Here is a 12,970-nt window from a genome sequence, read left to right as displayed (position 1 = left end):
ACTGGCTGTGGCCGGTGGGGAAAATGAAAGGAAACGCTTGAGTGCATTCCAAGTATACAGAATAAAAAAATAAAATAATAATAATAAAAATTAAAGAAAAAATGAGCGAAAAACAATATTAGAACAATTTTAATTGGATCATCCATCCATCTCAAGTGGATGTCATGTTTGTTTGTCAGAATCATTTTGTCTGAAATATACAAAAAAAATTAAAAAGAAATCGCATAAATGAAAGAGTTGAGTGTATTTGATGTCAGCGGCGTGGATCATTTTGAAGAGTTGATGAGATGAAGAATTTGGATTTGGATCGATGGGAACAGCACGGTAGTGTGTGCGTGTGTGTGTGTGTGTGTGTGTGTGTGTGTGTGTGTGTGTGTGTGTGTGTGTGTGTGTGTGTGTGTGTGTGTGTGTGTGTGTGCGTGTGTGTGTGCTCTTTGGGGATACGAGCCTTCAAAAATATGCTCAGAGACCACAATACGTCTACGCCGCCTGTATGTCGAGCTATTCATCAGCCGGCGCGTTGCTAATTGCCTGGCGGTAGCGAGCAACCATCCAGCCGCCATGACCTTTAATTAGCGGCTCAATACGGTGACTCCCCTCCCCCCGTAAATACCTTTGCAGTGCAGGATGATGTGCTGGTCTGTCGGGCTGATGTCGGCGTCGAAGAACAGGCAATGAGCTTTGTTCAGCTCGCAGGTCAAGCAGCGTCGGGGGAACAGACCCACAGTCTTAACACTGAGAGGAGCCAACACAGCACAGGTTTCAAAACAAAGTCCAATCAGCCTCCGAAAGTGAGCTGTTCCCTTTCGTGTCGTTTTTTTTTTTCCCTCGATGAACATCGCTTTGCGTCCGCCGGGAGTCGACCCCGGGCGATCGTGACTGGATCCGTTTAAAACGTCGCATTGACTCCCGATGATCGAAAAATAAAAATAAACTCCTTTAAACCCCTTCACACTCTTAAGTTTGCCTTTGCATTTATAGTTGCTATGGTAGTAGGAAACAAACAGGTGACAGGAAAGATAAATTACGATGATTGATGATTGTAAATGTATTTCGGTGCAGTAAAATAACTTAAGTGCAATAAAATAAATAAATCACCTGTAAAGTTGCCGTCTTCGTGGAGAACCTTCCGTGCTGAGAAAATACCTGCCAGGGTGAATAAATATTTAGGTTACTATAAATTAAAGTATTAAGTACTAAGTATTAATATCTACCATTGTTCTAGGGTTCTCCATGGGGAGTATTTAAATTTGTATTTTTGTATTGTATTCATATTCTGTATGCATTCTGAAATGACTTTTCCGCAGTACCAAGCAGCAATAGTTCCAAAACGGACCGGTTTTGTTTTGCGTAATCATAATCATACGGCACAGTGTCGCACCTCCGAGAAACACTCAAAACTCAAAAGCTTTCGTAATCAATCAATGATCAGGTCATTTTAGAGATCTCCGAGTTTGACTTGCCGGCGGATCTCTTTTCCATTCAACCTTTTTCATTACCCTCATTCTTGATTGGTTGCCCAAAATGTACCTTGTTAATACAAATGAAATGCAATGTAAATACATGTTCCGCGGGGTTTGTCGGCGTGGCGACGTACAGGTTGTCGGTGCTCTCGTCGTAGGAAACGATCTTGGTGACCTCCCAGTTCCCTGACGTCAGGTGACGGACTTCGTTTTGATCCGCTCTGAACTGAGGGAAAGGGAAAGCGTGAGCACGGCCGCGGCCACATCGGTTTATCACAACACCCCGTAATTGCCCATAGAAAACCTATTAGGCGCGCCGGAGCGGCGCTTTCGGGGGGAGGTTTTACGGCCACAAAGCGGCGTTCTGGAGGAGGCCGCCTGCCAAAAAGTGCGTTCCAAGTGCTGTTTGCATCAAATCAGAGCTTCTTGCTGTTTTAATCCGATCATGTTTAATTAAGCCCAAAGTGCCGATAATGTAGTTAAAAAGCTCCAAAAAACCAACATTTTTATATTATTTGTGTTTGCGTTTCTGTATGTGTTTATAAGTTAAGTTTTTTAGATTAGCCCTGGTTTAACAAGTCTATTGAAAACATTTGTCTATTTCCTAGATGGACAGATAGACAGATAGACAGATAGACAGATAGACAGATAGACAGATAGACAGATAGACAGATAGACAGATAGATAGATAGATAGATAGATAGATAGATAGATAGATAGATAGATAGATAGATAGATAGATAGATAGATAGACAGATAGACAGATAGACAGATAGATAGATAGATAGATAGATAGATAGATAGATAGATAGATAGATAGATAGACAGATAGACAGATAGACAGATAGATAGATAGATAGATAGTTTTGACCACAATAAACATCCACATTGCTTTGCTTGCACTGACCGTGCAGGAAGTGGATTGACACTTCAATTAGCGCAGGTTTGCACAGCGGTTCCAGCACCAACACAGTAAATAAGGGTTGTTGTGGAGCCCACCAGCCCCTTCCCGTTAAGCCGCTCCATAGTTAATGGCGCGGCCCCGGAGGATGCCCGCCCACGCCCGCCCACGCCCGCCCACGCCCGCCCACGGACGTGCACGAACGTGCGCGGTGGAGCTGTACCTGGGTGGTGAACATGGCGATGTGATGGAACTCTCCACGTCCGCCCTGTTTGACCGGGACGGTCAGGAAGAACCTGCTGCCGTCCCTCGAGAACACGGGTTCCTGGGTCTGGAAAGGGAACAAACAAAATGAGCGAAGAACAAAATGTTTCAGTGGATAAAAGTAGAGGATATTGATACACACACACACACACGGACACACTGTGATAGTGTACTAATTATATACATATATAATATGATTTGATTTTGGTCGCATTTCCCCACAGACAATTAGCATTAAGAAAATTACAGTGTGAAAAAATGCTAATAAACTAATAATATAATAAAAATATATATACAATTTGTGAAGAAAAAAAACAAAAACAAATGAACAAATAAAAAAATAGTGAAATATATACAAATAGCCAGAAAAAAAAAAAAAAAAAAAAAAAACAATTGTAAAAGATGCATAAAAAAATACAGAATATCCACAATGTGATACTATGAACAGGATCGTTTATTGTTATAGGGTTCATATTATGAATATGAATTATTGCTACGTACGACGTAGTAATATCCCACATGGTAAAAATACATGTGTTTACCTTTTCTCTTAAATAATTCAAGATTGTCAATTACAGCAGACAGAAACAACCACAATGTGCATGTTTTTTTTATGCCCCTCGGGGGTATTTGACTTAGATAAGACAAATTGGTCATTTAAGTTAGATATCTCATTGCGTTTAGGCCGCTGTGGCTGTACAGTGTGTTTCTGCTTTGGGCGTCGTCTCAATTCGATGCACGGCGATTCTTTCCAGGCTCCCCTGACATCTCCCTACGAGTCGAGAGATTGATGATAGAAATATAAATCTAGGTCAGCAGAACAGCTAAGTTCATTTAAATTCTACAGTCGGCGCGGCTGAAAGGACACAGCCCACAGCAGGAACAGGGAGTCGAATTACAAATGAACAAATTTTGCATGAAGCCTCCATTTATTTTTAAACTTTTCAAAAAGTCTTGTTTTTTCACTCTCAGGCCACCTCGTCCGTTCGAATATTCGAGCCAGACGCTGTGTATCGCCCGGTGATTTGAAACGTAGCGTTTGGGCAGCGCGTTACCTGCTTCGACAGCCAGAGGTCGGAGCTCTCCTCGTGCCTCTGAAAAGGAAAAAGGCGAAAATGTGAAACACCGAGGTGAATTTTCAGCCTTCATCGATACGGTCACACCTGCAAAGTATGACACCGTCCTCCTCAACGGCCGACGTGAACTCTAAATGAAAAATGTCATGTGGCGTTCATATGACAAAATATTTGATTTGTTTGTCTTTTTATTTTTTATTTTTATTTTCTTAACTGAGATTCAGCGCCGTGTCAAAAGAGCCTTTGTTACCGACAACAACAGCACCGTTCCTTTCCATCCGTGCTGAAAACAATATCAAACGTGACATGTGTCATAATTCCTGCTCCGGGCTCCCAAATCCTATTGGCGGGTGGAGGGCGTGGCTGGGTCCAGGCCGGTGCTAAGCTCTCTCTGCCGACCGGCGTGTTTCGCTTGTGCTCTGGCCGTCTTCGGGGGTTAACCCTGGAACCCCAGGATTTGGAATGTGGTCGGACTGGCCACGTGGCCCCGGCTCATGGTCAGCGCCGGTCCACTCTGTCCGGTAGTGGATGGAATCCTGAGTAGGGTGTTTTATTTTAGATTTTATTTTCGGTTTATTCTTTATGTCGAAGGGAAAAAGGAGAAGAGGGCGGCGGATTTTTATCTTTCTTGCGTGAAACTATTTACTTCTAGCTCTGCAGTTTTCATCCATTTACCTTAAATACCACCTCCGCTATTCTTTGTCATTTTTCGAGCTTTTTAATGCTGTTCTCATAGATTTTAGTACGGAAAGTTGAAACTTGTCAAAGCTCAGTGTGGTGTAATGTGTATGATTATCCAAGCCACTCACCAAAGAATGAAACCATTTATTGACACTCACTCTGCCTCTTTCTGACTGAGCAACTACAGTGGTACCTCGACTTATGACTGTAATTGGTTCTCTAAGAACAGTCGTATGTTAAAACAGTCGTATTTCGAAGCAATTTTTCCCGTATGAATTATGAAATCATGAAGGATGAAAATAAACAAAATACACAGCACCAACACAGTTAATATGAAAATGATAGCGATAAGCCACGAACTACGTGCACACACCATGTAGGTCGCCTGCTGACTGACTGTTGACTGACTGCTGACTGACTGCTGACTGACTGTTGACTGACTGCTGACTGACTGCTGACTGGCCGCCGACGCGCCAACTGCAAATTTCCACGCTCGTATCTTGGAGCAGTCGGTCGCAAGTCGATACAAATTTTCGCGACTATCGCTGCTCGTATCTTGGATTAGTCGTAAGTAGATGCAGTCGTAAGTCGAGGTACCACTGTACTGCCTTTTAAGAACAGGGTTATTGAGAGAGTCAATGATTTATAGAGATAAATCCTTGAATTCAATGCAATTTTCTATTTATTAAATTAAAAAGACTTTGAAGACGCTCAAAATGTGTATATCTCCGTAAGACATTTTCGGATTCTCCTTGAACTCTGTTTTTCTCCTCAATTTGCAATGTTGTTTAGCGCAGCTTTAGGTGATTACAGTTATTGTACAGTCGATGAGTAACACAAACCTAACTTAGTGTTTTGGGTGTAACTCTGACGCATTGCACTTCAAATATTTAAGACGCTTTCTCGCAATCGGGCCCAGAGCAAGTGCAGTATATGTCAGCTAAATTTGACCAAGTTTAAAGAAAATCTAATAAATGTCATGGTAATAATGATTTTAAAGGGTGCTTATATTACTTGCTTACACACACTCGCCACACACACACGCACACATGCACGCACACACACACACACACACACACACACACACACACACACACACATTAGCACACACACACACACACACACACACACACCTTGACGCAGGCTCCTGTAGTGGTGTCACAGACGGTCAGGATGGAAATATTCTGGGCCCGGTTCAGCCACCTGACAGATGTCTTGGTCTTGCTGATCCACTTCACCATCGTCACATAGTGCTCCCTTGAAAGACACAATGATTTTCCTGATCGCTCTGGCTATTAAACATCAATTTATTACAGTTTCAAAACATTAGTGAGACATCGGCAGCCAAGACCATGAAATCAACATTACCAAGACATAAGGAATGTAATGGATGTCAGGGGAATGTTTCATATTTAGAAATTCGTGTGGTTATTTCACATACACAGCATTTGTTTCATTGGCATTCCTCCCACGTTAAGTTCCATCTTTCACCTTGTGTGGTCCCACTGAAATTGGTATTCTTCCTTAAAACAACACCATACTTAAAATCACTGAGCAAAATCTTGAGTCGAAAATATTGCAATATTGCATGATACTTTTCACTTACTCGCGGCTGCATTCAGACCACCAGAGGCCCTGGAATCACATGCTGCAATACAGTATGTGGACTGTCTGCCCACTTAAAAATTTTAGAGGGCAGTTTTCAAGAATTGTATTCAGTATAAACCGATCAGCACAACATTAAAACCACTGACAGGTGAAGTGAATAACATTAATCATCTTGTTTCAATGACACCTGTCAAGGGGTGGGATTATATGAGGCAGCAAGTGAACAGTCAGTTCTTGAAGTTGATGTGTTGGAAGCAGGAAAAATGGTCAAGAATAAGGATCTGAGTGACTTTAACAAGGACCAAATTGTGATGGTTAGACGACTGGGTCAGAGCATCTCCACAACAACAGGTCTTGTGGGGTGTTCCCGGTGTGCAGTGGTTGGTACCTCCTAAAAGTGGTTCAAGGAAGGACAACTGGTGAACCCGTGACAGGGTCATGGGCGCCCAAGGCTCATTGATGCACGTGAGGAGTGAAGTCTAACCCGTCTGGTCCGATCCCACAGAAGAGCTACTGCAGCACAAATTGGTGGAAAAGTTAATGCTGCTATGATAGAAAGGTGTAGAACACACAGTGCATCACAGCTTGCTGTGTATGGAGCTGTGTAGCTGCAGACCGGTCAGAGTGTCCATGCTGACCCCTGTCCACCTCTGAAAGCTCCTACAATGGACACGTGGGTGTCAGAACTGGACCATGAAGCAATGGAAGAAGGTGGCCTGGTCTGATGAATCACCTTTTCTTCTCCATAATGTGGATGGGTGGGGTTAGGGTCTGATCCGATTGAGAATCTGTGGGATGTTCTGGAACAACAAGCCTGATCCATTGGGGCCACACCTCACAACTTCCAGGACTTAAAGGATCTGCTGCTGACGTCTTGGTACCAGATACCACAGGACACCTTCAGAGGTCTTGTGGAGTCCATGTCTCCAGGGCTCACAGCTGTTTTGGCAGCACGAGGGGGACCTACACAATAATATTGTGTTAAAACCATTAAACCAGTGATGGTTTTAATTTTATGTCTGATCGTGTATGTTGTCTTTAATATAGAATTGCAAAGCAGGGTTGGCAACCTTCCAGTTTTGTTTAAAAAACGACTTGATTATTTTTATTGCTTTGCCGCATTTTATACGGACACCTGCTGTATAGAAGCATTAAAAGAGTTCATGCTCATTCTACTGCCCCAGCCTCTTTTGGAGTGCTACACGCTAGCATTGGCAGGATTATTGGTCTAATCCTCATGGGCCAACTCCATTTCCTCACACAGTGTGAGCTTAGAGTGACAAGGAAAATGTGGCTCATCTTTGCTTTATTTAATTAACCAGACTTTGTCAAGGAGGTAAATTACAGCAACTATATTCCCTCGAAGCTAAGAAATAAAGTGATTTACGAGTGGCGACTTTTTTTTTACGAGCAGCTTTTTCTTTTTTTTACGGACAGTTTCACTTTTTCGACAGATTCACAGACATGATCAAATCTGCAATCATTTTACTGACTCTCCTCAAATGTACAGACGGTTGGAGTCCCTGACGCAATGCCCTCAATCACTTGCGTGAAACCCAGTGTGGTCAGAATGTGCACGCAGTCTCTCCTGGCTCGTAGACCCTCTGGCCATTCTTCACGAGTGTCAGTTTGGGGAAAGGTCGCTCCACCTCTGCATTTATTACAGGCAAAGTGAGAAAAATGTGCAGAGCAATGTCAGCACGAGCAAGGATGGAGGCAGCGCCATCGGCCTGCGTCTGTGTGTGTGTGTGTGTGTGTGTGTGTGTGTGTGTGTGTGTGTGTGTGTGTGTGTGTGTTGTGGTGTCTGGCAGAGCGAGATCTGCATTTGGGTGCCTGTAAGTTTGGCCATTTTGCTTCCACTGCCATTTTGCTTCCACTACCTACACTTAACCACATCGTGGTTAAGTGTAGGTGCCTGATGGACTTACGGAAGGAACATTTTGCGTCGTGGATAACGGCTCCACGAAGAGAACTCCCGTAATTTCGCTTCAATTCACTTCAGACGGCGCTTCCCCCGCTCTTACCGAAGTTTGAGGCTGTCTGGAGGGTTGAGCTCCACGGTGTGGGCGGGACCGTACAGGTTCACCACGAAAAGCTTCACCATGGGGTTGGGCTGGCCGGCCTGCACATGGAAGAAGATAGAAGGCAATAAAGGCTTTTTATTAGAATCTTTTATCGTTGCTTCAATAAATACTTTAATCAATCAATTTATCAATAAACCCATATGTCAAACTTTGTTTCCTTAATTCAATGCACTTTATGTGGTAGAATAGTCAAGTCAAGTCAAGTCACACTTTATTTATAGAGCGCATTTCATACCAGGGCAACACAATGTGCTTTACAAAGAAATACAAAAGAGAAAGAGAGAATGTAGTTGTCAGCCGGTCATTACAAAAGAATGCCCCTGAAACAACAGCTGCAACAAAAGCAACAACATGGAATAATGGAAATGGAACAACATTCACTGGAAAAGTAGTGTGAAAAAAAATAAAACAGAAAATTATATTTTAAATTAAATATATATATATATATTAATAATATATGAAAATTGTATAAATCAGTGAAGTTAGCAAAAGGTAATCAATACTCACAGCAGTTATTGGAATTTATTACAGTACAATGTCATAAGACATTCAACTGAAACATAATGTATTTAGCAGTGTATAAAATGTTCATATTGCTTGTGATATTGTCATACAGATATTTAATTTAATTACATTTTTTTTATTTAAATTTGATAAAGTAGGTCTGAGTTTTCTCAGCTTCCCCCAAGAATGAGTCCAGCACCAAAATACTAACTATACTGTACATGTTGCTCAAGGCCATACTACAAACGTTGTTCCAAAAAAATAGTTATTACAACTACTTAATTTAGAGCCCATTTTTCGGTGACTGAAACGTCGGTACTAATTTATCAAAACCATATGCTGAGTTGATGTGGTTTCCATTTTTTTTTGCAGTGGAGCTGCGCTCACTGTAACAGAAGGAGCAAGATTGTTTTAGAGACAGGTGTTCGGTAATGAGCTCTGAACCCTGGGAGACACGTCCAAACCATTAGAAACAGCAGTGAATAAGGGAACAGATGACATACACTTTCCATTTAATTATTACTTATCCTACTGTATTAAAAAGCTTGTATTATTGGATGTTTATTCATCCCACGCAGTAAATCCATCTGTATTTAAATTTCATACCCAGAGCCATACCAGCACCCTATGGCCTTTTAACTTAGCATTATCCTTTGCATAGAATTACATTTCCGACCGACAACTCTAAGATTTGGTTTTAAATGATCTTTATTTATTTGGCATCATTTGGGCATCTGGGCTCCACCGCTGATCACTGCCCGTGACGTCTAGAGAAAACATAAGCACTGAGCTGAGCTGAGCTGGAAATATTGGAGTGATGAGGTTGAATCTCCCCACTGGATTGAAGAGTAGAGCCAGCAGGTGGGTGCAGGGGAGGTGGAGGGAGCAGGTAGGTCAAGAGGGATTGGCTGCTTAAATAGGTCAACATCATGCTCAAACTGTGAAACAAATATTCTACTCCCTCAAAGGAAGAAATACATTGCCCACAACATGATGCAGTTACACCGAGTCAGAGTACCTATCTTCAGCATTCAACTCTGAACGGGAACACAGGAGGTGTGAAATCTGCAACTTCCACTCCTACTCAAAACACACGATGCTGCTGTTCCACACACACAATGCTGCTGTTCTACACACACAAAGCTGCTGTTCTACACACACAATGCTGCTGTTCTACACACACAAAGCTGCTCTTCTACACACACAATGCTGCTGTTCTACACACACAATGCTGCTGTTCCACACACACAATGCTGCTGTTCTACACACACAATGCTGCTGTTCTACACACATAATGCTGCTGTTCTACACACACAATGCTGCTGTTCTACACACACAATGCTGCTGTTCTACACACACAATGCTGCTGTTCTACACACACAAAGCTGCTGTTCCAAACACACAATGCTGCTGTTCTACACACACAATGCTGCTGTTCTAAACAAACAATGCTGCTGTTCTACACACACAATGCTGCTGTTCTACACACACAATGCTGCTGTTCTACACACACAATGCTGTTGTTCTAAACAAACAACGCTGCTGTTCTACACACACAATGCTGCTGTTCTACACACACAAAGCTGCTGTTCTACACACACAATGCTGCTGTTCTACACACACAATGCTGCTGTTCTACACACACAATGCTGCTGTTCTACACACATAATGCTGCTGTTCGAAACACACAAAGCTGCTGTTCCAAACACACGATGCTGCTGTTTGAAACACACAATGCTGCTGTTCTACACACACAATGCTGCTGTTCTAAACAAACAATGCTGCTGTTCTACACACACATTGCTGCTGTTTGAAACACACAATGCTGCTGTTTGGAACACACAATGCATTAGCCGGCCACAAAGACATTGGTCTGTCGATCAGTTAAACAAGTTCAATGTAGAATTTCCATTTAAATGCTGTATCTTTGTCACAAATATAAATTATGTATTCGAATATGTGTGTATTATAGGCATATCTTAATCATTAATATAAGCAAATAGTGTAATTCAGTACCCAAAAGGATGGATTCTTCTGCATTCAAGCATCACTTAAAACTACATTTTTATGTCTTTTATATATTATTTCAATTTCTTTGTTTTTCTATGCACTATCATTTTTTATCTATTTCATGTACGGCACTTTGAATTCTCTCTCTCTCTCTCTCTCTCTCTCCCTCTCTCTCTCTCTCTCTCTCTCTCTCTCTCTCTCTCTCTCTCACTCTCTCTCTGAGGGGATGGGGGCGGGGGTTAGCGGGGCGTGAGCGCGTGTCTCGCTGTATCTACGAGTGTGTGACTTTCAAACTTTATTCCACCTTTCTTTACGTTTGGAATTTATTTGGGCGACGGGTATTCTTTTTTATCAGTCGTGGTGTGTAGATACAGCGGGTGGCGGGTGGCGGACTTGTCAAGATCTCCGCTGCTCTCCCGGGTTCCGTGACACATCTCTCCTTAAGGCATGTCGCTCAAAGTTTCGTCAAGCATGTACGTGGTAGTTTGGGCGAATGGGTCGGATCGGATTATACTTTTTTTTCCCCCCCGATATCCGATCCAGTGATTTTGGCCAGTATAGGACCGATCCCTCGTTAAGACATCACACAATATAAAACCCTTCTACGGTATAACGGTCCTACCCGTGACGTGGGGAGTGATGTTTACCTTGGGGTAGGGATACTGCTTGCCTCTGGGGTAGGTGACGCCGGTGAAGCGAGGCAGCACCATGTTGGGCACCAGGCTGTCGTTGAGGACCAGGAAGGCCAGCCGCTCGCCGTCAGGCGACCACCAGTGAGCCACGTGGCTCTGGAGCACCTCCTCTGTTCCAGAAGAGACACGTTTCGATCAATGCCTCCTGGCTACAGCATGACAGAAACCCTCCTGGAAAAACCTTAGTGTGGATAACGAGGTTAGAAAATAATGACGCTTAATTCCTGCGTAATGAGGGAGGGGGATGGGAGGATGAAATAACATGTTGTTAATTTGCCTGTACAGCTTGTCAACATTTAGAAAACAGGCCCATTTCTGAGAGGTTTCATTTTCATTAAAATGCGTTGATGTAGCACAGATAAGGGAAAAGAACAGTTGATTGTCTCAAAAGAAGCAATTAAGAGATATGTTTAATATTAAATACGCATATAGTAATAATTATGTATTTATTAACACAGCAGTAAATTCAAATGATCTGCAGGTAAGCACATGCCTGCAGACACTGAAAACACTCCGAAAAAATAAGGTCAGTTGTCTGGCACACAGTGTGTTGCTCTTTTATCACAGATAAGTAATTAAAGACATGAAGACATAAAGAAAAAATATATGTTTTTGTGTGGAAATACTTTCATAAGATGGACATATTTAATTCCTTCACAGTGTTGATAGACACTCTAAAATCCCAGGACAGTTTTTTCCAGATATCGGCCACTCATTCATAAATTAACAAAAATGGTAATAATAACAACCAGTTCAGGATAAAACCGTTTTGTAGCTCATTCATAATTAAATTACTCTACAACTCAATTTGTGTGGCCATTATGCTGGGGTGGAGGGTAATAGATTTGTCAAAGTGGAAGAAAACCACTTAGCAGAAGTTATTTTATACCTCCATTGTACAAAGTGATCATTACAATTCCAGTTAGCATACATGGCAAGTTAATTCTTTAACGTATAGGAAATGTATCATACTGTTTAATGGTGTTATATCGGTTCAAAACACAGAAAAAAAAAATCTGGCAAATTTATTGCTTTTGTTTGGTTATGCATTCATGAACACTGGTAGGACATTTGCAATTAAGTGAAAAAATAAAATCAGCATCCAGCGGCACTTTCTATTCTATATGACCATGCTGCTGTGGCATCTTACAAACGGCGGCATACATTCAAATTCTGGCCACATTTGAGGCTATTGTAGGACAGCCAGTTAATTCCATGTAGAGTCAAATCTCAATTATCTGAACCCCATAGAATTGGGGGTTGTTCAGGAAACTTTTTTTTCCTGAATGGAAATATGAAAACTCTTCCTAAATCCATCTGAGTGGTTCCTTTCAGCACCACCAGAAATAAACCTCAAATAATAACCTGCAATATTTGCTCACTCTACGAACCATACAACAATAAATGAACATTAAATGATTTTTCCAGCATCCCATAATACGTACATCTGCAATTTTAACTTCAGCCTTTCAGGCGCAATTCTGTTCTTAGCCATGTATTTCAAGTTATAAATATGCATTTGACCACAGACCGCACACATGCTTTCGCGTTTCGCAGCCGTTTTCGTTGAGAAAAGGGTGGAAAAAGCAGGTTTGGTTGAGCAGTAAGTTTAAATCAAAGAGTTTCCACTCGTGGTGTCCCTCGTTGACGCCTGTAAAAAAAGAGGTAAAAATAAAACACGTGGCCT

At 42.0% G+C, this 12,970-nt stretch overlaps 1 protein-coding gene across 1 annotated transcript in view; it reads right to left on the bottom strand.

Moving 5' to 3' along the window:
* Positions 1-12,970, bottom strand: part of dpp10 (dipeptidyl peptidase like 10) — a gene marked incomplete at both ends in the record, with an annotated part of 92,493 nt that overhangs the window by 10,987 nt on the left and 68,536 nt on the right. Inside the window, 8 exons of the mRNA XM_080019408.1 lie at positions 614-735; positions 1,099-1,146; positions 1,598-1,689; positions 2,588-2,695; positions 3,684-3,722; positions 5,519-5,642; positions 8,018-8,115; positions 11,239-11,393. Coding sequence (XP_079875534.1) covers positions 614-735; positions 1,099-1,146; positions 1,598-1,689; positions 2,588-2,695; positions 3,684-3,722; positions 5,519-5,642; positions 8,018-8,115; positions 11,239-11,393 — 786 coding nt within the window. The remainder of the gene's footprint in view (positions 1-613; positions 736-1,098; positions 1,147-1,597; positions 1,690-2,587; positions 2,696-3,683; positions 3,723-5,518; positions 5,643-8,017; positions 8,116-11,238; positions 11,394-12,970) is intronic.

Source organism: Zeus faber (genome assembly GCF_960531495.2).
Source record: "Zeus faber genome assembly, chromosome: 18".
Classification (NCBI taxonomy): Eukaryota; Metazoa; Chordata; class Actinopteri; order Zeiformes; family Zeidae; genus Zeus; species Zeus faber.
Note: the sequence above shows the minus strand (reverse complement) of the source record. Positions and strands in the feature narration are given on the sequence as shown.